This window comes from Centrocercus urophasianus, unplaced genomic scaffold, assembly GCF_019232065.1.
Source record: "Centrocercus urophasianus isolate 14NV4802_14NV808 unplaced genomic scaffold, USGS_Curo_1.0 seq_20, whole genome shotgun sequence".
Lineage (NCBI taxonomy): Eukaryota > Metazoa > Chordata > Aves > Galliformes > Phasianidae > Centrocercus > Centrocercus urophasianus.
In genome coordinates, this window is record NW_024884756.1 from 2,365,210 (window position 1) to 2,392,000 (window position 26,791).

At 41.8% G+C, this 26,791-nt stretch overlaps 1 protein-coding gene and 1 non-coding gene across 2 annotated transcripts; both read left to right on the forward strand.

Moving 5' to 3' along the window:
* The first annotated feature begins 1,790 nt into the window (after nt 1–1,790).
* Nucleotides 1,791–11,570, forward strand: COPS8 (COP9 signalosome subunit 8). The gene is made up of 8 exons (XM_042822620.1): nt 1,791–1,918; nt 4,195–4,265; nt 5,277–5,325; nt 6,388–6,520; nt 7,463–7,570; nt 7,976–8,038; nt 9,167–9,208; nt 10,108–11,570. The coding sequence occupies exons 1-8, from the start codon at nt 1,841–1,843 to the stop codon at nt 10,185–10,187; spliced, it is 624 nt and encodes a 207-aa protein (XP_042678554.1). The 5' UTR covers nt 1,791–1,840; the 3' UTR covers nt 10,188–11,570.
* Nucleotides 4,867–4,938, forward strand: TRNAP-AGG. The gene has a single exon. It is a non-coding gene; the product is annotated as a tRNA-Pro (tRNA).
* Nucleotides 11,571–26,791: the final 15,221 nt, after the last annotated feature.

A 26,791-nucleotide genomic window follows, 5' to 3' on the forward strand; every position in this document is an offset into this window, starting at 1 on the left:
GCTGGCAGCCAAGTCTTAAAGTGCTTTCCAATCCCACGGGCCAAGAGCAGAACCACGATCCTTTCAAGCCAAAGAGATTTCCCATTAATTTAACCTGTCCAGATTTGCCAGGGGCCAGATTTTTAGTGCTTAAATCAAAGAGAAGCTCCCCAAAAAAGCAGATGAGCCTGTGACTACCATTGGGCTGACCCATCTCGGTCACTGTCTGGAGATACGAGTTGGTGCCCACCAGGCCATCAGTTGACATGGGAGGGGACAGCCTGTGGGAGCTGGGATTTATAGATGGATCCTGCTGGAGCTGAGATGGAGATGAGATTGGGGTGTGTGTGCTCTCCAAAGGCAATGCATGTGAGGAGTGGCTGAGGGTTGTTCAGCCCAGAGAAGAAGAGATGATGTGAGAAATGTAAAAGATGGAAAAAAAAATCGCGTTTCCTTCTCAGAAATGCTATCACATCCTTGTGCAGCTATTGAAAAGCTGGAGCGGAGAGAGAAGCAGCATTGCAGGTCTGCAACAGGGCAGGTTTGGGCTGGATTTGTATTTTTCCATGAAATATTTCACTTCCAGAGGCTGTTCTTCACTGGGTGGAAGCTGTCCCAGCATGGCTGCAGGGTATGGGAGAGGTGGTAAAGAGGAGGGTGAAAAGCAGAGAGAAAGAGGGCGGAAAAAAAAACAGGAAATGGAGAAGAAAGGGGCATTTCTAGCTATATTGCATGCACGGAATCTGTGGTTTTGGTGGTTTTGGGAAGCTCAGCTAACAGCACTGAAAAGCAACACCTTCTCCCTTGTCCCAGAAGCTTAATGAAAGACTGTAAAAAATAATATATGTATTTATTATATATATTTATATAAAGGTGCCTGGCTGCCCCAAAACAGAATGAGATTCTGGCATGCTGTGGACAGCTGGACACTTGGAGGTGGTCAGAAGATGAACTGAACGGCAAAAGCACCTTCCTGCCTCCCCAGGTTTTGTGCATTTCCCTTGCAGCTGGTGCCCTCTCGCGGAAAGCTCTCACCACTCAATTTTGTCTGTTTTTCCTAATGGAAGAGCATCGTCCGGCAGCATGCAGGGGCCGCGGCATTGCCCAAGCCCAGCATGGCCAGTGGGACCCAGGGTGACCTTTTGTGGCCACATAGCTAAATCTGCATTGGCATCTATGTGAACAAAGCTGCTCTACTTCACATTTATCCTGGTGGATTGTTATGGTGTTACCTTTCTTGCAAGTATGTGTCTATATATCATCAATAGGATGCACTTAGAGGATATATAGGGAGAGACACCCCATTTTTGCCACTTTTGAATGGATATACTCTGGATATATGTATCCTACATCTTGTTTATACGTATATATATGTATCTCCTATAAATATATGTGTGCAGATATGGAGAAAGTATATAGAGAGATGCATATGAAGATACGTATGGAGATGGAGGAGGTAAATAGATACATCTGAAGATAGGTATTGAGATACGCACGTGAATATTATATCCTACACACAGATCTATGGGCTGTAGCATGCTATACACTCCACTTGTAATACCTCTTACACATCACCCCATAGGCAAGGCGTGAGAGTGGAACCCAGCCACTCATCTGCACCCAGACGCAGGGAAATAAGAGGAAAATGCCAACACTCCCCCAGCCCCGAATCAGCACCGCGCTGCCCGCGCCCCTCCCACGAGCTTTTGTCCCCGCCCCCCCCAAGTCCTCCAGAGCATAGGAGAGTTAGAGAGAGAGGGGCGGCTTGCGCTCTCGAGGGCGGAAGTGCGCTATGTCTGAGACGGAAGTGACGCCGAGGCGCGGCCGCCGCCTGAGGGGAGGCAGTTGTGGCCGCGGGAGGATGCCGGTGGCGGTGATGGCGGAGGGCGGTTTCGGCTTCAGGAAGCTGCTGGAGCAGTGCGAGACTCAGGAGCTGGAGGTGCGAGGGGGCGCTGCGGGGCTGGGGTTCGAGCTGGCCGCGTGTGGTGGCGGAGAGCGCCTCGGAACTGGCGGGGAAAAGCGAGGGAGATCCGGTTGTGTGCGTGTGCCGTGTGATTGAGGAAAGGGAGGTGTTGGAAGGAGACGGGCAGCGAGCTGGGCTGGGAGAGCTGCGTCTGGGTTTGTGAGGTTTCGGATAGCGGGTCTGCGTTGGGAACTTCCTGTGTGCTGTTCTAAGTTTGGGTGTGCGAAGAGTCCCCGAATCTGATTGTGTGCAGTGCTGGCCTGTCCTTAAGGCCTACATGGATCAGCATTCGTCGCTCAGTGTTCATGAGCTTAGATCAACAAAAGGAGTTCCCCACACACAAATCGTCATAACACCAATAAACGTGAACGGTTTCCACCTTCTTGCTCCTTCTCCAATGGCTGTGTTGCAGCAACCCAAATACCTCATAGTACTGTGTTAATAAATGTAATACCAAAATCCTGTGGTAAATGCAGATGCTGCTATGGTGATGCTAATACCAATTCTTTGGTGATATCCACACAGCTCTCAGGAGGCGTCTTGTGAAGTCTGTGGCACATTTCTAAACGTGAATCTTGTGCATCCTACTGTAGTGATTTGAAAGAAAAGACAAATCTGATTTTTTTTTCCCCCCCCTTTTGCATACTCTGTAGTGATTCTGAGTTTAGATTCTGTTATCTTAACAACTGAAAAGAGAGAGTTGATGTAGTCAGTGTTTGCTTGTGCTCGTGGAACTTAATGTTTTTCAGCTTGCTGTTGATGAGCAGCAGAGTTTTAAAGGGGAAAGAATAATCCTTAAATGGAAAGAGGCACGGCTAATAGTTCTGCAATGCTGAGCCTCACTTGGAAACAAAAAAACCAGTTTCAATTTCTTGTTTCTCTGCTGAGCCCAGGTGCATCCTTATGCTTCTGCCATGGTGCTGCAGCTTCTTAGTATGCCCCTAATTCAGTGGAGGGGCATTACAAAGTTGTGGAGGAGCTGCTGTGCTGGAAATATGGGCAGTTCTCAGGTGATGGGTGCACATGTATAGTGAAGAAGTGTACCCTTGTACTACGTGGAAGAGTTGTTTGTTTTAGTTGGAAGCTGTATAGCTGAGCAGATCCTCGAAGGAGCACCTGGACAGCACTTACAGTGCAGGTGTTAATTAAGGAAGTGTGAGGAGAGGGATAGTTAGGGTAATGAAGTGGTGCTGCTCCTCAGACAGTGTGTTAAGTTGCTGTACTAAATGGATTCCCACTGGGAAATGTCAATTCATTTACAGCTTATTTCTATATATGCCATTATCTTTTCATTTGAATTTAATAGCCTTCAGAGCAGTGGTTGTTGTCTGGCCTGGGCAGCTGGTTTGAGCCTGCTTTGACTTGTGGGCTGCCTTCTGGGTGTCAGGAATGGAGCCCAGGAGGTTTGGGGCTTTGCTTCTGCATCCCAGAGTTTGGCATCCCTTCCTTGCTTCCCTGCTGCAACACCTGCAGAGACTGTTGTATCTGTAGGTGGGTAACCATCCCTGGAAATGAAGTCAGAATAGCTGGAGGTGGTGCCTCCTTCATGTCTCAGCTGATCATCTCCTTTTGGCTTTGGTCGACCTGTGAGTTGCAGGTGTAAGTAAATGAAATGGCTGTGTAATTGGCTTTCTCGGAGTCCTTTCTGCATTGCCCTTTTCCAATAAGCTTTTTAGCTATTTATCAATCTTTACTTATCAATCTTTTTAACGATGGTAGACATTCAAGATTTTATGAATTCATTACAGTTCTTTTCTCACTCGTATTGTTTATGAGGTCTGCTGAAGTGTGGTTAGTGTCAGAGCTTGGCTGGGATTTTTAAGAGGCTCAAATGAGCAAAGAAACTTTCTGGTGTGGTGTTCCCTGAATGGAGCTGAAGCTGAGCTCAAGATAAATGACGAGGAGATGACATTATTGACTAGAAGAGGTGGTTCTGAGAAAGCATGAAGCTGGTTGCTGCTTCTGTGAGCTAGAGCTAGGATGTTGGGGTATTGAAGTATGTGATTTTTCTTATGGCAAAAAAAAAAAAAGTAAGCATTATAAGTGAAACTTCTGGCATGTGCAAGTTATTAGTCATAAAGATACAGCTGTATTAATAAAGTGTTGTGATAACTTCTGTTGTAAACGAAGCATATAAACCTCCAATGACTTGTCTGCAGCCATTGCCTGATACAAAAAACTCCCTTGAAATGGTCTGTTTTACTCAGCTGCTTTTAAAATACGTAACCCAGTGATTTGCACTTGTTCTTTAGGCTCCTGGAGGAATCGCAACACCCCTTGTTTATGGCCAACTTCTAGCTTTATACCTGTTGTATAATGACATGTAAGTGGCTCTTATTAATCTTTAACCTCAGATATCGGATTTGTTACTATTAGCCTGACCCAGATTGATATGGAGTTACTAGATTAACAGTCAGTCTGTGATAACAATATGAAACAATGTGAAGTAAATGCTGTCATCTTAAAATAAACAATTAAGATTAAAAAAAAATAAATCCAAATTAAGTCTTTCCACCTTTACTCTGTCAGGAAGAGTTCTATGTTGGCATTTCCCTGCTCTCCCTGATCACAGGGAAACAAGTTGAGTTTTGAAAGTTGCTTCTGGATCTGGCTCCTTTGGAAAGTGTTGAATGTTTCAATGTTTTGACTTGCAGCTTTTTAAGGCTGCATTTGTTTTCAGTAAGATTGGAAGCTGCTGCTTGTGTCTGAAGTCATGCTTAAAGCTTTCTGTATTAAATTGTGAGGAGTGTTAATAGTTTGAACAAGCTGAATCTGTATCTCGATCCCCCTGAATAAAGCCACAGTCCTTTAAATGTAGCCTGGTGGAATATTAAAAGTAAGAATCTGATTCTTTCCACTCCAAACCTTATTGAAGTGGTGTTCATTAGGCAGAGTACATGACACTGCTGTGCGTGCAGCCTGTCGGCTCGTTGGTCTAGGGGTATGATTCTCGCTTAGGGTGCGAGAGGTCCCGGGTTCAAATCCCGGACGAGCCCTTCTTTTCCAGGTTGGAACTAGATGATCTTGAAAGGCCCCTTGCAATCTAAGCCGTTCCATGATTCTCCCAGGGCGAATTCCATCCTGTCCTGAGGTGTGGAGTAGGTTGATTCAAATGAATTTTGATTGGTATTATAGAACCGTGCCATTAACAGAACTTGTACCATTAACATATAATATTAGTGTTTCATTTTTAGCTCGTGCTCTTAAGCTTTTGTTTTACAATATATCAGTACATTAGCATGTGTATGTATTTATCAATATATATAAATACACAAAGACTGGTGGGGGGAGGTGTTCAGGAAAAGCACTGAGAAGTCTTTTAAACTTTCTTTAGGAACAATGCACGGTACCTTTGGAAAAGAATCCCTCCTGCTATCAAATCTGTAAGTACTTCTTAAAATTCCAGTTGATACTGAAGCAATTTCATGTAAGCTTGAAAACAATGACTTTTTTTTTCCTCTGTGAGGTTTCTGTTTAAGTAGCCTCGGGCTTGGTTCTGTGCCATGAACAAACGACCAGCAGGTGGCATGCTGGTCTTCCAAAGATCTTCAAGTTGCAAATCTGACTATTGCTTCTTGTCCTTCTCAAGTAATCCCATGACACAGAGTTCTCTAAAACTAGAGTTTTTATTAGAAAGCCTCACGATAAAGAGTAGTCAGCTGGAGGAAAGCAGTGACTCTGGTCTAAAGATCTGATTCTGGGCAGTTGTACTCTATCTGTGAAGATGCAGAATACCTTACGCAGTGAATTATAACTTGATGTTAGTAGTACCATCAAATTTAACTCTCTGAAGACACTTCATTTTGCACAACCTTTGGATCCAAGATGCATTTTGAGACTTTAGCTACATAAATCAAAGATATTACTCTATTACCCACACCGGTGTTTGGTTATTCTTCTGGTAGATTGCTGTTCATTCTGAACCTGTTGACCAATGTGCAGCACAGTAGGAGCAGCCCTTAAAATCACCAGTGGGAAAGCAGTTGCAGTGAGCATGGTACCATTTTAAATGTGATCCACATTCAAGACTTTCAGGCTAAGTTGTTTTCATGATGCAGACAACATCTGCACTCTGTAAAGCCTACATTAAAGAAGGAAACATCTCTTTGAGGAGAAAATAAGCTGTGCTTGTCCTCTGGCAACTCCAGTCGTCCATCCAAATACAAACTACCCTCTGTGGTTTTAGCTGCTTTGCCAGCCTGAATTGATGCAACTGCTGTGAGCAGACTTTGCTCGTGTGGGTGGTAATCTTTGGCAGAAGGATGGGTCAGGAATTAGCAGCAATGGTAGTTATTAAAACAAGAATTCCCAGTGCTCCTCTCTTCATCATTACGTGTGTTGATATCTGCTTGCAGTGGGGAAGGGAAGGCGGTAGGAATGAGTTTGTACAGAACCCTCATTGTAGAGGATAGGCAGCTCTGGATTAACTGTTTTTGTCACAACAGGCAAATGCTGAGCTTGGTGCGGTTTGGTCGGTAGGACAAAGAATCTGGCAAAGAGACTTCCCAGGAATCTACACAACAATCAGTGCACATCAGTGGTCTGAGACTGTTCAACCCATCATGGAAGCACTCAGAGGTACAAACTGAGCTCCTGCTAGCACATAACCTGAAGTTATCTGTGGATGCTTTTGGCAAGTGACTACTTGGAGTTGCTATAATGCAATCTGGTCAAGAAAGGTGCTGAGATTTTGTTTTACTTAGAGGATTTTAGGTGTTGAGTATAAGAGAGAAGCTCACTACGAAAAGCTTTCGATTATAACTGCATGTTGTTGTATGCTCTTCTTGGAATTTCAAATGCAGTTTGTTTGATTCTGTGATAGCACAGTGGACTGTTAGATACACAACTTGGTCAAACTCATTTAACCAAGAGTGTTGGCAGTTTGGTTTGGCATTTCAGAACCTTGTGATGCTTATAAAAGTTTATTTTAAAGGTGGCTTTAAACAAAAGCATGTATAGTCTGTGTAATATTTACATGCACATAACCAGACTTGCTACTAGAGGGCACTGCAGACTGCTAAGAAACTTCTGAAATATTTTGCAATAAGCAGCTTTCTGTGGTTTTAGGAACGACTGCTTTGCAGATGCTTTGCTATCAAAGCAGACCTGCTGGGCGGAAAGAAGGCATGAATAGTTGTGACTAATTGCTATTTTTTAATGATTTTTTTAAAAACGATTCTCTGGTTTTGAACAATTTGAGGCAAGTTTATTTCTAGTGGTAAATACCATCCAAAGCTGAGTTTCCCAAACTGCAGTTTGCCTGCGAATGGTCGTGCCCAAACTGCATTTGGAGATGAGATGCTATCCCTGAGGGATTTTCTCATGGCATAAGCAAGCTGTTGTCTCTATCTGGGACACTTGAGACTTGAATGAATTCAAGGGAATTCATTGGGAGAATGAACTTGGGAAGGAGAACTTGGAGATTTTAGTGGTTATCCAAACGGGTTCTGTGCTGTTTGAATTGAAAGCGTGATGTCAGATTTCCTAGCTGTGGAGTTTACAGCATTTTTCTCTTTCTAGATGCAACTAGGAGGCGAGCTTTTGGACTGGTTTCTCAGGCATATACCTCAATAGTTGCAGATGATTTCGCAGCCTTTGTTGGGCTCCCTGTAGAAGAAGCTGTGAAAGGTACCCTGTATCCGTTCCTTGAGATATCTGCATGTGGTCAGAGCTGTAGGTGGTGGTAAATAGCAACATGCATACAAACTCAGAGATTATCATAAAGAAAATTGGTGAGGCAGTAAATTGCTTAGGAAATAGGAGTTTGGGGTAAATGCTTTACCACTGTTATTTTCCTCTTCTGTGTGTGGCAGTGTTTAAGCAATTCACCAGTGAACAAAAAGGTGAGAAGGCTCACGTGCTGTTATTTTAAGAGCTTGTTTGCTGAACTAAATGTCTGAATGCCCGTAAGAAATGTCCTGGGTTTGTAGCAGGGTACTGAGGTGCTGTTATAGTGATCTTAGGGTGCATCTGTTTTGTTTGTGGCAGTTGTAGAAGGTTTGTTCTTACAAATACAAAAACTTGTCTTTCCAGGTGTATTAGAACAGGGCTGGCAAGCAGACTTCTCCACTCGTATGGTAATGCCTAAAAAGCCAGGTAGGTGGAGCTGTTATTTCACTAGACATTGAATTTCTCATTTTCTAATAATTGGATGCTAGTTTTTAATTAAAATTTTGCATGATATTCTTTTACATATTTTGTGTGGACTTCTGCAGCTGTGAAACATGGCATGTTTATCAAGTGTAGGAAGTACAAATCAGTCAGTTTAGTTTAAGGTTACAAGCAGTCTGGGTTAAACTAAATCCTCCAATTAACATTTTTAAACAAAAGCAGACAGGATATGCTACAGTTTCTCCTTCTCCTCCTCTGCTGTTGGCTCTGACTCGGTGGAACATAAGTTGGATGACCTCAAATGACATGATTTAATTTAATAAAGATGAGCAAAAAATATACCATTTTCGAACCTGGGAACTTTTTGTTGGGAGAAGCTGAACTTCAGGCAGAGATTTAGTAGATCTTTGTTCTGAGGACCTGAGGTTGTTGGTATAATTTCCTTTGCTTTTCAGCTCTCGTGCTGTTAATAACAGGATTGGCATTTCTGCAAAAATACTTTTTCCCTAAGGTTGTATCTAAGGCTGTTTTCTGTCTGAAAGAATGATGAACATTATGCTGTGAAGGCAGAGATGTCTTCTATTGAGCTGTACGGTACAGCTCTGGAAATGAGAGTCAAATTGGCACGTAGCTAATGTCTATAAAGCTAAGGAGGAGGGAAGAATCTTCCGTATGTGCAGAATTCTTAGGTGTTCAGAGCCCAGAACATCTTATTAAACTTGTGTCAGGCAAGGTGCTGGAACTGTTTTCTCTGGGGAAGCATAACCAGCCCAAGTCCTGAGCTTTTTTTTTTTTTTTCTGTTTACCATTGACCAGTTCCTTTTTCCTTGAGTTGCTTGTGAAACAAGCTGCTTTAAGAGCTGCTTACACCTGCTACTTCTACCAAAAATGGGTTGCAGAAACAACTGTTGGGGCAAAAAGAGGCAGTCGTCTGTTTTGAAGCTGCGTGTGTTGATCGCTGGATGTTGAGTATTGTGCATTTTAACTCTGAAGTAAAACCTTGGCCTAAATAAGCCTAATTTTAATTACCTTTTTTAATGCAGTTTTAGCTTGGTGTTTATGGGTTGCTTAAAATCAGTGCAGTGGGCTAACTTCTGTTGTATTTTTCTATAGGTGTACTGGAAGCTTCCTTTAACAGATTTATTCCTTCATCAGGTATTTCCTGTTTGTGTACAGTTTACTTGCATGATTAATATAAAGAGTTTCATCAGCACCACAAAATATGACTTGAATCCTAGAGAATTATGTCCATCCCTTACAAATAAATATAATTGGGCTATTTACATGTTTGTCTTCTCGTCCTATTGTGTATCAAGCTACATTTTAAGCAGTGCCCAAAATGTTTGACAGGAGTGTTGAAAATGTAGAGATTTAATTTCAAGCCAATTTGAAGGGCTAGTCTCGCTTCTCAAAATCATTCTTTTGTTTGCCAGTTTTGTCTTAACATGCATTTGTAGACCTAAGCAATGTGTTCCTTTTAACTCCATCTTGAATATTGCCTGTTAACTTTTAAGAAGGAAAATTACATTGCATTTTCTTACCTTTCTGTTTTTCAGTCATTTTTAACCCCTTGACTTACCTTAGTGGGTATTAACCACTTGTCTTCCAATCTATCCTTACTCTGCTAAGCTAGCATTTATACAGGTACATGCACTGCCTTTTTCCACAACCTGGGCAGTGTTTTTGGTTGTCATATAACCCAGTAGATTTATTATGGTCAGTATGACAACTTGAGCTGTTGAAGAGCTCCAGGAGTCTTTTATCAAGTGGAGATATGTCAATCCTTGTTATTCACGTATTCCAGTATATGCAACACGTTTTCTGGAAGCATGCTGAAAACTGGCACTTGTCACCTTTGCTGTTAGTAACTCTTGGACAACTTGATGTTGCAGATGACAGAAAAGTAATCTGTCAGCTAAAGCTGTGTAGTTAAGAGAGCAAACTTAGGTACGTGCACTGTCAGTGTCTCATGTTTAAGCTTTCCTTGCTGCTGTGATGGATGGTTGATTTCCTTTCTTAGTTTCATTAATACAATGTTTGTTTTGTTTTTCTAGAACCTGCTCCAGTTCCACCAATTCCAAATGAGCAGCAGTTGGCCAGATTGACTGACTATGTGGCTTTCCTGGAAAATTGATGAACCTGCTTCTTTGTCTAGCACGATTTGGGAATCCTGTGTACTGACAGTTCTAGAAATCTAAGACCTATTTTGAATTTGTTCAATGTTGCAGCATCCCCTTTCAAACGTGTAAAGTATACAGTGTATGTTATCCTAGTTTGTTTTGCCAAAGCCAAGCTAGCAATTGAAACAATCCTTTAACTTGTTTAGTAGGTACACAGCAGTATTACACAGTAGGTTTTTTATTTTTACTGACTTGTAGCCAAGAGATGCAGAACCTTTCTTCAGGTGTATCAAAAGTGAAGAAAACATTGAGTAATGAGACAGGTTAGTGGTATTAGGGGGTTGGTGTTACGTGGTTACATCCTTCTGTGGTGAGCACTGCAGTGCTTAGTGCAGGTCAGGTGATGTTCATCGAAAGTACTAAGTGACAGACTGCTCTACCTGCATCTGTAGAGAATGTTTTGATGAAACAGTAACAAAGCAACTTACAGTAACTTTTTTGGATGTCTTTGACAATTTTCTTATAGTTGGTCTTTTGTTTTTTTTTCCTTGTTGGTCTCAGTAGTTTGAGTCTTTCTTGTTTTGATTGAGATTTCACATTGGGCGTATTTTTATGGCAGAATGATTGGAGCCTTTTAAGGAAAGGCAAAGGTTTGCTTTGAGGAATAAATGTTTTATTTCTGAAGGCTTTATTTTGCAGTACACATAGGACACTAGGTATTTTGCTTGGAAACCATATACCTTCTCAAAGCCTGTCATGGTGTGGTTCTTTCCAGTACAGAGAACCTGGATCTGCTACGAACAGCTCTCACCTGCCTTTAAGCTTACTTTTCTGAATTACTTCTGCAGTTATGGAAAGGACTTTAAAAAAAAAAAATCAGCTACCTAAATCAGATCAGCTTCCCTGAGTGGAGAGGCCAGTCAGGAGAAGGAGAATTTTGTGCTGCAATGTCAGTTTGAGGAATAAATTTCCTATACCAGAGCACTGCTTAAGATGAGAGTGGATTTTAGAAACAAAAAGATGAGTTGCATTCCCAGGCTTTTTACTGTTCTTATGATGGTAAAGACTGTGGAAAATAGTGGTGCTGGGAAGGGCAGTGCATGCCATCACTCACTTCTAATCCCCCTTTTTCAACATCATGTTTAGTGGTCTGTTGATGTCAGGTGTGCTCTGTCATGATTGTTTTTCCAGTGTGCACTACCTACTGTACATTCTCTTGTTGGGGGGGATGTGTTAGCAGGGAGGAATTCTAAACTGTGCACTGCTGCTTTGAGAGCTCCCTTTCTATGTAAACATTGAGTCAAAATGATTATTTATTTGAAACTAACCTAGGACCTGGATTGCTAAATATGATGCAAACTTATCTTCAGTGATATTAAAGAACATGTTTACACTGACCTTGTGTACCTTGTTTTTAATTTTCTTCTGAGTGCAGTTCTGGTTTGGCTTGTTGTGTTTTTATTTTTTCAATGGATTCTGATTGGCCTGATTTGAACAGGGCTTGTAAAGATTAGTGTAGTGCTTTGTCTAGGCAGGTGTTTAGAACAACTGAATGTTTATGTGAAAATGAAAATTCTGGCCTTCAGGTGTCACAAAGTGCACAAAGGTGTGAAGCACTCCAAGTGAAAACTTTCCTTTCTGTGTGCATATATTGGGCAACATTCTTGGAGTTTTTTGTGGTGGATGCTGGTAATCTGTGTCTTAAATGTAGCAGTTGGATTTTTGTGCTCTGCCCAGTTTTATCAAGCTCGTCATTTTGAGTGTCTGGTCTGCTGCAGAACTAAAGGTGACTTGATGTTTTTGGTGTGCAATTAACCCATTTCATGCCTGGAAGCCTATGCTTATAGCCATGCCGTTCTGTTTCATCATCTTTGCCATCTAAGCTACTCCAGAGCTTTCATCTTCGTTGCCCTTATTTGTGCTTACTGCCACAATAGCAGGCTGTTTTGTTTGTTTCCACTCCTTTTTAAGATTGCCTTTGTTCTAACATCTCTCGAGCACTGCTCTACTCTCAAAACAACAGCGCCAGTTATTTCAGTATGTTTGTGCATCAATGCATGTTCAGGGTTTTTTCTCCTCTACTTAGTGCTATACATGCATATATAATATGGGTAACAAATGCACTGTGAGCAAGAACTTAAAATTCAGCATTTTAAGGTATTATCTCTGCATGCAGAATTCTTGGTTAACTTTTATAATGTTTACGTTCTTGCCTCGCTAGTGTAAATAACCTCAAATATAACTGGTCTGTCACTTACTTGGCAGTATTTTTCTATGTTATACTGTGTGGTTTTGGAAAAAATGCGTGTGAATTAGATTGCTTAATCCACACCTATTGGTTCTTCTTGGGGGGAAGGAAAAGGTACATACAAAGCTGCCTGCCAAACACAATTCCATATTTCCTCAATACTTTTTTCCTTTTTTTCTCTTTAGTTTTTCCTTGAGTGCAAATGCCATGTAATTTTCTTGGATGGATACTAATTAGCTCTGTGTTGGTATTCAGGTTTAAGTGAGCAAGTGAGGAGTAGACTGAATTCTAGTATCTCTAGTTCTGTGATGGAATCTTAAATGTTGGTGAGGTAGGGATGTTTAGATCCAAATGAAATGCTGGACTTTGTACCGTTTGCCTTGCACAGACTAAGTACTGAATTGGTGAGGCACTTGAACAGGTTGCATAGAGAGCTGGTGGATGCCCAGTCCTGGGAGACTTTCAAGGCAAGGCTGGATCAGGCTCTGGACAACCTGGTTTAGCTCTGCATGTCCTTCTTCATTGTAGGGGAGTTGGACCAGGTAACTTCTAATGTCCCTTCCAACTCTTAGGGATTCTATGATTCTAATTGATGTTCTTTTAGAGTAAAACTGGAATAAGTCTTAATTTACTCTAGTGATACAACTAAAAACAAATGCCTTCACAGAATCACAGAATTGTAGGGGTTGGAAGGGACCTCTAGAGCTCATCGAGTCCAACCCCCCTGCCAAAGCAGGTTCCCTACAGCAGGTCGCACAGGAAGGCATCCAGGCAGGTCTTGAACATCTCCAGAGAAGGAGACTCCCCCACCTCCCTGGGCAGGAGGATATTGCCTTTGGAGAATATTGTTGATAACTGTCATGAGAGCTTTAAGGAACTTGCTTGGCATGTATTTAGCTAATGAAGTCAAACTAAAGTGCTCTTAAAAGCAGTGATCAACTGATTCACAATACCCCTAAGAAGGGAATTTATAGCCAGTGCCAAGTGTATCTTAGTCTTCTGTGGAGACCAGTGCTGTCAGGCATGGTTTGTTTTCTGAGCTTAACTACACCATAGACCCTCAGAGTGGGGAAGAGGACCAGCTCAGAGTGCTATGAAATGATGGAGTGTAGTTTTAAGTATTGGATCGGGAAATTCAGATTTACAGCAGATAAGTAATGAAACTGACAGTTGGGTTGAGTGGCTGAAGGCAAGTGGAGGTTTTGCATATTAGCAGAGGGTCCCTAGGTAGAAAGATGAGCACTGTTAATATCATAGCTTAGTTAATTCTCACTGGACCAAGGGTGGTTGTGGATTCTCCTTCTCTGGAGATACTCAAGAGCCGCCTGGATGCCTACCTGTGCAGCCTGCTTTGCAGAGAGGTTGGACTTGATCTCTAGAGGTCCCTTCCTACTCCTGCAATTCTGTGATTCTGTTATTTTAATCTTATTAGGTGGTTTCTGAATGCTGTGAGTAGCAAGCTGCAGCTAGGAGGTTGGAGCTTTTTTTATATAAAGGCAGCAGGTAGCCTTGGCACAGGAACTACTTTAGGCTTGCTCTAATCCATGTTCTTTAGTTTGTGAGTGTATCTACATTTTTGAAAGGTTTTGTGGAAACGTTTTGAAGGTGTCATTAAAAAAAAATGACATGCCACTGAAAAAGTGGAAATTGCGCATCTTTGCTTAAAAAAAGAGTTCCTTTCTGTTCTTGGCTTGGGCCCATCTTGTTCTAAAGTACTGCAGCCTCAAAGGGATCAGTAATAAATCTTGCTGAATGGAGTTAGTCCATCAGATGTGCTCTATGTTAAAAGATCTCAGTTCACGCTTTCACTGCTTTGGCAAACGTAGCTTTGTGCTTCTTTGTCTGGAACTCTGTCCTGTTTAACAGCCTGTGTAAATAATTTCCTACAGATCTCCTATTGCTTGACTACTTACCTGGGCTACTTGAACCCTGTGCTTGCATCTGGACAGTGAAGAGGCAACGTTTTCATGGTCTCATTTCATTTTAAAATGAAAGCAAGTAATGCAGGTTTTGGAGTTCTTCCAAAGACTTTTTTGTCTGCAGAGCTGGAAAGTCTGGAGTGGGAGGACCTTTGGATTAAACTGTTGGGAATTCAGTTGGGAGCAGAGATTTTTGAAGGATTTGGAAAAAAAGAAAATTCCATTTCAACTTTGTTTTCCATTTTCATCTGCATCCCACATGTAACTGCAATTTTTTTTGTTGTTGCATTAGCCTCTCTTATGTAGGTCAGTGATCCCTTTCCATTTTCTGTGTTGAATGGAACTGTTATGTCTTTAACTCAAAGATTAGCACTGTTTGGAAAGAAATTCTGTTGCAGAGTGTGCCTCCCTGCTGAAGGTCCTCAGGGAACTCTTCCTGGTCTGGAAGAACAAAGCTTAGTAGATATTTCAGGATGTGAGAGCTGTTCATTACTCAATTTAGTGCGTTTTCCTTTCATTTTTCCTGTAGAAAAATGGCTTACTTGGTGTTGCATGGGAACAGCACTGATGTTGCTTTATTATCTGCAGCAGAATCAAAGCACGCTATGCTTAGCTGATGTTCTTCCATGCTTTTATGATCTGGATAGGTTTTGAACTGCAGGTTTTCCTTTGTTGCTTCTCTGTGCTGTGTGGGCAGTGATTTACTATTGGCCAGTCCAGTTTCTGAGCACTGAGGAAGTTCCTTTTATGGGCAGAAAGGGCATCAGCTTAGCATGGTGCAAACTATCCTCAGGTGGTATGAGAAGTGATTGTGGTTTGGGCTTGTTTGTAATAGCTGGCAGGTCCCCTGTGCTTTGGAGGTCTCTAGCTGCTTTTCTTCCACCTCAAATACGTCCCAGAACTTCTCAAATGAATACTGGAGGTTACTCAAGGTAGTTGTAAACCTTCTGCCTAAGCAGAGGAGAGTGCTAATGGCGTTGTCATTAGGTCGATCCCAGCCACCTGCTCAATGTGCAATAAAACCTAATTGGAGAAAGTAGGAGAAAACTGGAAAAAGATTGTGGGCGACTGGTTTATTCTGCCTATGTCCTTCCCTGCTGGAGCTGGCTGGGCTGTCATCCAAGTGGCATGCTGGTGTTTCCTTCCATACCCAGGAGGAACTATCTGGGCTGGCTGGCTTGGCCCTTCCATTTCCATAGCCGCAAACAATTCAGAGCATCTGCTGTAGAGCCGGTATTTCTGGATTGACAGAAGCAGTCCTGAAGCCTTTACATGGTGTTGGTATTATCAAACAGAATGTAGTTGTTCTTTAAAAGTATTTATTTCATATAATAGTGAAAGGAAAGGCTCGGGATTTTACTCTGGGCTTAGCCTTGTGGAGACTAGAGCTTGAAAGATATTGTGCAGCTCCACAGCGAAGCTTTCTTTTTCAGATCTGTTCCCATTTAGTCACTCTTGGAACTTTTATGTAATTTAGTAAATGAGCGACTAGCTTCTTTGGTCTATTTATGAAAGTTAAAATAGAAGCCTGCGTTTGTTAATTACAACTCAAATGCTCGTGTCAGGAGCGGTGAAAACCAAAAGGAAATGGTTATTCTACTAAGAAATCTCAGAGTGCATAAATGCTGAGGTAATGGTGTACTGTACTTTGACAACAGGTATCTCAAATCTGAGAAACAGTGCACTGGGTGCTGATTACGAACCTTGTGGGTTTTATATATTTTTTGGAGCTGATATATTGGAAAATAATGCAGGTTATTATCCATCTGGCTGCTTTCACAATCCAATGCACTGGGTTTTGTAGTGCCAGCTTGGGTTGTTGTAGACACTGCTTCAAAACAGTAAAACTTGCCTTTGTCAAGTGTCAAGCAGATGTTAGAAAAAGAAGAGAGATGGCTTTGCAGTCGGCAGCCAGTAGATAATAACAAGTGAAAAGCAAATGGCTTTCAGGTCTGTGATGGGAAACAAGCTTAAAAATATTTTTGTTTCTAGCTTGGATAACTTTCTACTTTATTACTATACTTGTGTTGAGCAATAGAAAGTAATGTGCTTTCCTGGTTTCCTACTTTTTAAAGTTGGTTATTAATGCTTTCACAGCAAAGAGCTCCAGGTGGATTGCTAGGGCTGTGTGCCACATCTCAGTGTAACTAACATGAGAGAACTTGTGTGTTAGAAATGGGATGCATACAATTGATTTTTGAAATTTTGCAGTACGTGTGGATAACTTTCTCTTGTACTCTTACTCAGCTTGAGAATGTGTTCAAAACTGCCAAGAAAGGGCTTCTACAAGTAGGATCCCAGTTTTTGTTCTATATGAGCCTTCTGTTTTGTTGAGATAGAACAAACAGTGCTGAATCACAACTAGTATATTACTTCTTGTATTACAACAGCTCATCCAAACTGAGATTGATGTAAAAGTATGTGATGAGAATCCTGAGTTAAGAGGATGTGTAGATCACTGAGTGCACACAGAACAGGGCTTGACCTCTGATTCACAGGTAGGGCGCATTGCCTTGTAGATGTTTTTAATATGACAGATGTTTGAGATGTATATGAAGCCTGTTTTATTACTTTGTTTTTGGACCTGAACTTGCTTGAGGAAAAGCACAGATGCTCTGACAGTCCGTTACTTCTGAGCTTCACGAACTCAGGAAAGGGTGATGGCACACACTGTGCTTTCCTGCACTAATTGGGATCTCTTTCTAGACTTTGAGTGTATGACTAAACCTGTGGGACTTCTAACCAACTGTACATAGTAGAAGTCTCATTGTGTAACACATTCCGACCAAACACAGAGAACTGTGCAAGTCTTTTCCTGTTGTTCCAACTTACGCATACTGCATTTTCAGCCTGTCAGTGCAGTGCAGCTGATGCAAGGTCAGTGGAGTATTCAGCTTCCATTGCCCTTGCAAGAGCTAATGCTGGTACCCCTGGAAATAGCCAATACCAGATTTAATTCTGAAACAACATATAGGCACGCTTTGCTTAAACTCTTTGAGTGAGATTGCTGATGGAAATGCAGAAAAGAAGCTGTTGGAGAGAATGTATAGGAGTTATATCTGAGGCTTATAAAACCATAAAGGTCATGGATAAGCTGAATACAGCACTTCCAAAAGTTTGCTGAACCTCTAATTCTAGAGGAAGGGAAGACTTGGACACTCCTTTTGAAGTAGATGAAGCACACTTAGGTACAGCTTTGGGAATTTGTTACTTCAGGTGGATCCAGAGGCAGGCAGTGTATATCTGTGTACTCGAAAGATTACAGGTATTCAAGTTGGTAAATAGGAAACACACAGATGTGCTTACTAACTGCCCAATTCTGTTGCTTGCTGGAGAGGTCCTTGGGGGATACTGGTTATAATTGTGTGCTTACATTCTGACAAGTCCAAGAACTTTCTTGTTTTCTAGCAGGTTATTTATTAGATTACTTGCTAGATTTTACATTGGGAAAAAAAAAAAAAGCATCTGGTCATAAGTTCAGGCAGTCAGTGGGTGAAAAGCTTCCTTTAGTACAAAGGATGTGAATCGTTGATTTGTGTGGTGTATTGTAACGTTTTGTTTGCCTCCCACAGCCCTTCCATGTTCGTGGCCCTTTGACATCTGGTTAAGTTCAAGATCAGTAAATGCTCCCATGAGATCCTGAACTTCAAATTCTACTTTCATGTTAAAAATGCTGGCTGGTTTCAAGACAAATCTCTAATTAAAAGGGACTATTAAACTTTGATTAACTATTATAGGCCCATGCTGAGGTACTTAGTGCAGATTTCTAAGCCAAACTCGTTAATGCAGGCTGTGATGTGTAACTTCAAGTAAAATCAGAAGGTGAGAACTTCTCATATGCTACTTTGGATATTTAGAGAGGAAAACTTAGGTCAGTAGGAATTCCTCGGATACTGTCCAAAGGTTTGGAGTTAATGTTGGGAAAATGCTCTGTGACCACAGGGAAGTCCCTTCACCTTTTGACACGCTGGTTCTTGAGTAGTTTTCAGGGGCAGTTGGAGAGAGTGGGAAGAACTTGGATATTCCAAAAAGTTCTCACCACCCTCCCACCCCCCTCCTCCCCACCTTTGCTGCTCAGATAACTCAACCAAACCATGTGTTGTGTGTCCAGTTGTTAGTTGGCTTTGCAATAGCCGATTCCCATGGTACAGCCTTTTGAAATGCTAATCACCTGGGGGTTTTATCTGGACTCATTCTTTCCTGCTTTTGGCTGCCTGCCCAGGTCTCAGCTGTTCTAAAGGTTTAAGGGAACACAGCTGAGTTGTTAACTGATCATGAGGAGACCTATTTGGATGTTGGAGGTGAACACACCTTTGGAAATAGAAAAGAGAAGAAAAACTACTTTTTTTTTTTTTTTTTAATGCATGAAAGTTAGCTTGAAGACTGCAGTAAAGTATGACCTGAGGGCTGGATAGATGTGGCTCAGCTGACACCAGTTTCCAAGCTAGCTGATGGTCTCGAATAGGATGAAGTGGGAAAGTGGCTTTTGAGTGCTTTTAGAACATCAAGGAAAACTTGTTTTTCATGTAAGAATGAAATCTGCCTCTAGGCATGTTTTGGAAAAGCTTCTAAAGACCACCAACAGTACTAGAACTGAATGGAAGTTTGAGGACTGTGAGACTTGCAGAATAAATCCTGGACGGCTGTTAACATGGGGAAAAACCTGTAAGCAAGTTTATTTTATGTATTTTTCAGTTGTTTGGATACAACCTTGCTACAGAGAGAGATGCATTAAAATTTCATGCTTACTTCATGGTTAGTTATACCCAAAGTTAATCACAGTGACTTCTAACTGCCTTCAGACACATACATCTTTACTGTAGTATCTCCAACTAGTACCTTGACCCAAGCTTGTAGTTGAAAAGATGCTATGAAGTCAGCAAACTAGCAGAGTAAAAGAGGCTGACACTGAAGACAGCTTGCTACTGTGAGCACCCAAGTGTTTTGGATGAAGTCTCTGATCTTGTTTTCTTGATGCCTGGAAGTGAGAGGCCTGGACTGATAGTTCTATTGAAGGCGACCGTCATGGTTTTGCACAGCTTTGGTTGTGTGGTGGAAAAAAATCTAGGGCTTTCACCTTTGGCAGTGTCAGTTTTCAGCTGGGGAAGAAGAGGGGGAGAGCTGGCTTTTATTGGCCATTATTGTGAAATGCCTGCTTCACTTTTGTAACATTTAAGAGAACTTTGATCCCTTGAGATTATTTTTCTTAGTAGAATTTATTTAGAAAAAGCACTGCCTGTAAGCCAAACACTACCAAGTTTTACCTGAAATAATGCAAAACCAGTAACTTTTTCCATCTTCAAGACTTGTCCAAGTACCATAATTCAACCGAGACTTTGAAAACTCAGCAGGCTTCACATTGTGAATCTGAAAGATGGATGATCTTCAGTATTTGTTGCAAAAGACTACAGTTCAAGCTCTTAGTTGAGAAATAAAAACTGGTGAGGTCGCACTTCATGGCATCCTTTCAAGCTGGCCTGTTTAAGAGTCAGAGGCAAAGCATGAGGAAAGGGGAAGAAGTGAGCATGCTTGTGGTAGCCTGTGAAGCCGTATGGTTTATAAAGGATCTGCAGGCAAGTAACAGGTGATTTTACTGACAGCTTTCTGAGGACACTCTTGAGGCTTCATAGGGGCTTTTTTTTGTTGTTAGATGGTGAGAGCATGCTACTTCTTCCTCTCATAAGGGGGTGGCTATGGAGCACTTGATCACTTGCTGTGATGGATCGCTCCCATATGGTCTTGTATGAAGCAAATGGATGTTGAATGGTGTGTTAACTGCTCTAATGTATCTTTTTGCAACATGCTACCCCGTGCATAGGAGGTTTTTTACTCCTTTGGTTTGTGTGTGATGGCAGACAAATGCCAGCTAAGTGCTGTAAATAATGTCAGTGAGTCTGCTGCCCTTTCAAGGGAGCTTTAGGCTTTTTATAGATTAACGTCATCTATAGGCAGCATTGCCTTGAATTTGCAGAGTACTTACGTAGAAATGAGTAAGGATGGATTATTTCAAGTTCTGATGATCATGGTATGGCACAGTAAGGCAAACCAGGGCTTGCAGAGCTTATTTGCTGCCACCAATTTCCTTTTTCTAAGAAATGAGAGCTGAAGCATGGGGGGGAAAAAAAAAAAAAGAGGTTTTGGTCTGCTGTGGGTGTCCAGTATGGGACAGAAGGTCCTGCACTGAGCATGACAAAGATGCTGTTGTATGTTCTCACTGGGAAGTGGCAGTGAAGGAAGAACAATTAGGGCAACAGCTTTATTTCTGTTAGAGGTCATCTGGTAACCTGAAGATACAAGATCTTCAGCTTCACTAATTTTACTCCAGTTAGTTGATATACAAGTAAATTGGTTTCTAAAACAGTCCAAAAACCAAACTGTGGATTTTGAGTATTTGCTGAGGGATGAGATCAGTGAGTGTTTGATTTGCTTAGCTTAGTAGCCAAGGGAACAACCAGGTCTAATAGTTGGAAGCAGTCTATAGAGATCACATGTGATGAGCTTTTTCCTTCAGACGGTGAATGAGGACTCCTGTGGTCTACCAAGACCTTTTGAAGCACGTTGTTCAGTTGCTGTGCTGTGACATAACAGTATAGCTGGACTTGGTGTGGGAAATAGTTTGTGCCAGAAGCAGGGTCCTGACTGTGTAAGTTCAGCTACATCTAGAGCATATTCCTCCTTGAGGTTAAAGCAGGTCGTCATAGTTGTTCTGTCACACAAGCAGTGATCTGTGTGTGGACTGGTAAGATTGCTATCAGCAGCTACTGTATATCTGGAAAGAGAAGCTGTCAAGGAGTTCTTTTTCCCTTCCTGGACAACTTTTCTGACAGATCATGGCATATTACTGTAATCCAGAGGAGGGCCACGAAGATGATTAGAAGGCTGGAGCACCTCTCCTACAGATACAGGCTGAGAGAGCTGGGCTTGTTCAGCTTGGAGAAAAGAAGGCTGCAGGGAGACCTCATTGCTGCCTTCCAGTTCTTGAAAGAAGCTTACAGGCAGGAGGGAGACCAACTTTTTACACAGCCTGATAATGATTGGACAAAGAGGAATGGCTTTAAACTAAGAGAGGGGAAAAATTAAGCTGATGTTAGAGGGAAACTTCTTACTGAGGACATGGTAAGGCCATTGCATGAGCTGCCCAGAAAAGTTCGGGTGCCTCGTCCCTGAAGCTTTTCACAGCCAGGCTGGGTGAGCTGCTGGACTGCCAGCCTCATCTAGTACCTGATTTAGTGATTGGCAACCCTGCCCGTGGTGGGAGGTTGGAACTAGATAATCTTTAAGGTCCCTTCCAACTCCAGTGTAAGTATAAGCACCACAGCAGACTCTTTTCTAGTCTTGTTTGTTCCCGAATGTGCGGACTTGGACATAGAGGATATGCAGAAAAGGTGCAGGTGGGCGTCGTAAGCAGACAAGACTTTTTCTGGAGTAGCTCCAGTGCGAAAGAGCCAAGATTAGCAAGATGAGAATCAAAAGGAATTTCATGGAGAGTTCCTTTCCCCCCCTCTCCTCCCCCCATTCAACCTGCTAGCTTTTTCTTGAGGAGTTCTGTTCAGCTCAGTGAAGAAAAGGCACCCAGTTGTTATTCTGCCCAGGCAAGAAATCAGTTCTGAACTCAGTTGGATGATGCAGTATTTACTGACTTGCTCTTTTTCCTGTGAGAAATTTTAGGGACAGCCAGATCCCTTAGTCCTTGCTTGTTCTGCAGTGCAAGAGATCTTGATGTAAAAGAAATCCAAGCCCAGCTGAAGGAAATAAAGGGAGGTTTGCTCTTGAATGCAGAGTGAGAATATGTTCCTGAGTAAAAACAAATTGAACATTAGCTTTAGTAGGTAAAACACAGTTCTGGGTCTTGTTGGTAACTTACAAGGTGTGGATTGTGTACAGTCTGTGTAGAGGTTTCCCTTCTCCTGTGTCAGCATAGTGAGATGTCATTTGACATTCAGCCCAGGTGAACCTCATGAAGTTCAACAGATCCAAGTGCAAGGGTGTTGCGCCTGGGTTGTGGTAACCCCACAAGCTGGGAGGTGTTCAGAGAGAGCTGTGGCTGTTCAGCATGGAGAGGAGAAGGTTTTGGGGAGACCTGATAGTGGCCTGTCAGTATCTAAAGGGGGGTTAAATTAGAGATTTCATTTCCAGATGTGCTATGAAGTGCGAGTTTTCTTTTCTCCTCTGCTAGCAGAAGCTGGAAACACTCTGCAGTGGCAGCAAGAAGCCGGTAGGATATTTCAACTGAGCTAATGTCTGAGGGAGGAAGGGAAGTATCTTCTGCTGAGATACATGTTTGTTTTAAATCTTTTGGCCTCAGCAAAAGGCTGAAAAAGAACAGTGTGTTTCTGTAGTTTCCTATGACTGTCTAGCCTCGGGGGCAAGAGGTCTCTTCAAAAATCATTTCCTCTTCAGTTTATCTCCTAGGAGTTTCATCCATTCTTACTGTAGTCAATTACAGGTCTTCTGCTGACTTAGTCCAAGTTGACTTAGATCAGCAATTGTAACTTTAACAATGTGGAGGAGTTTAATAGAATGGTCTAATTCATGCTTCAAAACGAGCCATGTGTGCTCTGATGTGGCAAATAGAGTGAGTTGTTCTTCCAGCTGCTCTGAGCATGAGTCGTAATATTGACTTTGAAGCTGCAAATGTCACTGTTTCTTTTTCATTAGAAGTAATAGATAATCAATCTTAATGCTTATTGTAGGCTACTGGAAAAGTAATGATTGCCCCATTGGTGTTTTTTTTTTTGTTTTTTTTTTTTTTTTTTTTTTGTAATTTAAAGCAATTTAAATGCTTTAGCAACTCCTCTATAGGAATAACCCATTTCAGGATGGGTTAGATGATCCCATCTGAGATCTTGCTCAGGATATGGGAGTCTTTTCAAGCTGACAATGTTTTCACCCTTTAGCAAAGTCTAACCCTAACTTATACCTGTCCAACGTTGAGGATGTAGTATTTGATGAGTTTTTGTGAAGACATGATTGTTTAGGGTATTTTTTTTGGCTTCTTTTGATAGCAAGACTATTTCTAAGAACACTAACAAATACTACCATCTTAACAAAAAGTAATATAGAATGGAACTTCCAGCTTATTTGAAGTTGACTTCTGTAGTTAGTACTCAAAATACCTGGCTATAGGAAGGCTGCCGCAGCAAGCACAGTCATAGTGGGAGTGCATTGCATTTAGCAATTGGAAAACAGAAGTTCAATAAGGAAGGTGTGCTTTTAAGCTCAGCCCTGGAAAGCAGTGAGGTACTTGGTTGCAATGCTTGTACCATTGGGGTGGGCTTTCCCTCCTCCCCCACTGACCTAAGGCTCTTGTGACTTTCAGAGTACTGCTGGGAAAGAAATGGCAATAGCAGCAGTCCCAGCCTGTCTAAAAGAGAAACATGATTACATGTGTAGTGAGATCTTTAGGAGCATATGGGGATCCGTGGAAGTTGGGGAAAGTACATTAAAGTGATTAGTCTTGTTACCCAGCTTCTTCCAACATCTTTGCAAATAGTGACTGTGAGTCATTCTAAAGCCTTGTCATTTTTCCTGTGGTTAAGAGTTCCCAGACTGTTGTAAGATGTGTCCCATTAGAAGCATGGATCTTCTCCAGCTTCTGTTACAGTGATCCAGGCTATTGTAAACAAAAGTCAAGAAACCTTTTTACAAAATATACGTATAAATTAGCACTGACACAGGCAAGGTAGATGTCAAGGATGATTCATGCATGCATGTAAAACAAGTACTTGCTTATGCTGTGATATCTGAAATAGATGTACTTTTTGTGTCCTGGTATAGCACATACTGAATACTATTTTGCCTAGGCTCAGTGTGGAGCCAGATGTTTGAATTATCTCACTCCCTAGCACCCTCCACTCTCTTCCTTTGGTTAGTTAGGATGTCAAGGTTCATTATTCCCCAGATTATTTCCCTATTCTTTAGGGAGCAGGCATAACAAATCTTAGCAGGGTGAAAACTTTTTGTGGATCTTATCCAAAAAGTAGCTTTTTCTTAACGGTAATTTAAAGCAAAATAAGTAAGTAAATCATGAAACGGGACCACATTATGATTTCTACTTGGAAGGTCTGATGTGTTGGGAATGGAACAGGAATTGGCCATGCAATCTGCATCTTGAGCTCCAAGCAGACAGGAGGTACAGTGTGTCTTCCAGAGCGTGCAAGACAAAAGGTGGAGTTGTGTTCCCTCTGAAGCTGTGGAAAACCTCTCTACTGCCTTCAGAGAGAATAAGGAGCCATCTGGAGTCTAGCACAACTTCTAGACAGCACATCTGGCCACGTGGCAAGAGAAATGTGGTAAGGAACTGTGCAGGCTGTTTGGAATATGCTAAGTGACCGCCTGAAGCATGTGAAGCAGCAGAGGAAAAGGACAAGGAAAAAGGACATAATTAATCTTTTTTTTTTTTTTTTTTTTAATTTCTCAGTTTTGTTAGAGGAGGAGTTGCTGTTCTTCCTTTTTGCCTCTGAACTTAAATCTTGCTGTTCTCAGGCATGGAACCCTGGCATATCCAGCATCAGATCAATTCAATGACATGCCACAAGACAACTTTCTTCCCTGTTGCATCATCACAGTGGCAGATAAGTTTTCTTCCAGTAGGGATTCGTGGGCAGCAGTCATGCAGTTGAAGGAGTGAATTAAAAGAAAAAGCTCTCAATTCCAAGGGCAGTCTTCGTTCTCAAGTTATCAGAGGACTCTCTTGCATGTCACACAGCAGGCAGGCCTTAAACAACTCTTAGCTTCTTTTCCATGGAGTATCAGTAGTAGAACTTGATGTGCTGCTCAGAGGTTCTTCAGCATGTGTCTTTGACAGCCAGTGTCTTTTAGCTGTTTGTATTCTGTCTTATTGCTACGTTTGGCAGAGGTCACCTCAGCACTCACTGTTGCACTGTTTGTGTCGTCCTGCATAGTGGAGTGGTCTACTCTGTAGTAAAATCAGTCAGAGGGAGGAATACGTGAGGAAAGTCAAGTCCTCATGACATTTCAACTCCTGTAATTGCAATATAGTAGTAATTGGTGAATTGTTTATTTAGGTAGACCCAGATAACTAAAAGCTTAGACACATTAGTTGCAGACAAAGGCAGAGAGAAGCTGAGTATGAAATGTGATAATATTCCCACCCAAAGTCTGTGATTGGCAGAGAGAAGAGGTAGAAAGGTATGTTAAAATGTGGGGTTTTTTTTTTTTTGTTTTTGTTTTTTTTTTTTTTGTAGCACTTCTCTCTCTGCTCTTATTTGAATGTCATTTGGCACATTTTTATTTTAACTGATTACTCTGGATCCTTATCTAAGGTACACCCTTCCATGAGATGGATATGGCCATAGTATCCTGGGATGGGAGCTCAGAATGGAAGAGACAATATGCTCCCAGAAATCTCTTGGTAAGGTTATTAACTCAACAGAGGCTTGCATTGTACTTGAGATTCAGACTAGAGCAGATTTTCATTACATCATGAGTGCCATTCCGGTTTTATAACCACCCCAGCATGCTGGTTGTACATTAAGTGAAAACCCTTGTAGTTCAGCAGCTCAGAGTTACTTTTTATGCTTGCAATATGCAAAGGAACATGAAAGGCGAACTTATATTTAAAACTCTAAATTGTAGTCACACAGAGAGATAGGGTTGGTTGCAAGCAGTGTGCTGAGCTTGTTTGGTTACCTGTGGCATCCTTGTGTCTTGCAGCTCAGTAGCAAGCTGGGGAATGAATCAGTGGGGAGAAGGGCTGTAACTGGCTGTAGTGCATAACTTTTCCTGGTACAAAACAGAATAGCTCCTTTTTTTTTTTTTTTTGGAGCTATTCTGACTCATACCAGGAAGAGAGCTCCCTCTCTAGTTTCTCTTTACTGCCTCGTGGACTCTTGGTTTTCCATATAGCGGTGAGCTGCGCTGTATAGACTGCAAATCAAGAGCTGTTTTTCTCCAGCACCTCTCTGCATTCTTCTTGCAGAAGGCCACTGACAAACCCCTTCTCCTTGAAGAGGTTAAGCAAATGGCTGTATTGGCTTCACTGCAGGATAGAGCTGGTAGGAAATTGAATGGTGTGTAGTGCCAAACCCATGATGTGTGTGCTCTTTCCATTGGGAACACTGAGTCATAAAAGGAAATAAAAGCTGTTATATTTCGGCATTATGAAAAAACGTGCTCTAGTCTAGCCTCTTTTATGAATTCATGCAATCTCTGTTCAGTGAATATTTCCCCTACTGCAGGTTGTGAAACCTGGCTTTTCTTGGTAGAAATTCCATGTATTTCAGCTGGAAAGAATTGGGTGTCACCTTGGGTGGACCTTCTCTTTCTTCACCCCCCTCTCTCCTCCCACCATCAGGTCCAAATGCAAGGCTTGTGATTTTCTAAGTAGAATTCATGTTCTTAGTTTAGTTTAGTTGAGAAGAGCTTGGCTGTATCTCTGGCTGTTACCAGCTGGTTGTGTTGCTGGCCAGTTTTTCAAGGTATGTTTCTA

Excerpts from the sequence above, each read along its gene's own strand:
- COPS8 (XM_042822620.1), top strand. The coding sequence starts at position 1,841 with ATGCCGGTGGCGGTGATGGCGGAGGGCGGTTTCGGCTTCAGGAAGCTG. Across the intron at positions 5,326-6,387 it reads TCCCTCCTGCTATCAAATCT|GCAAATGCTGAGCTTGGTGC; the intron begins GTAAGTACTTCT and ends TTGTCACAACAG. Across the intron at positions 9,209-10,107 it reads CAGATTTATTCCTTCATCAG|AACCTGCTCCAGTTCCACCA; the intron begins GTATTTCCTGTT and ends TTGTTTTTCTAG.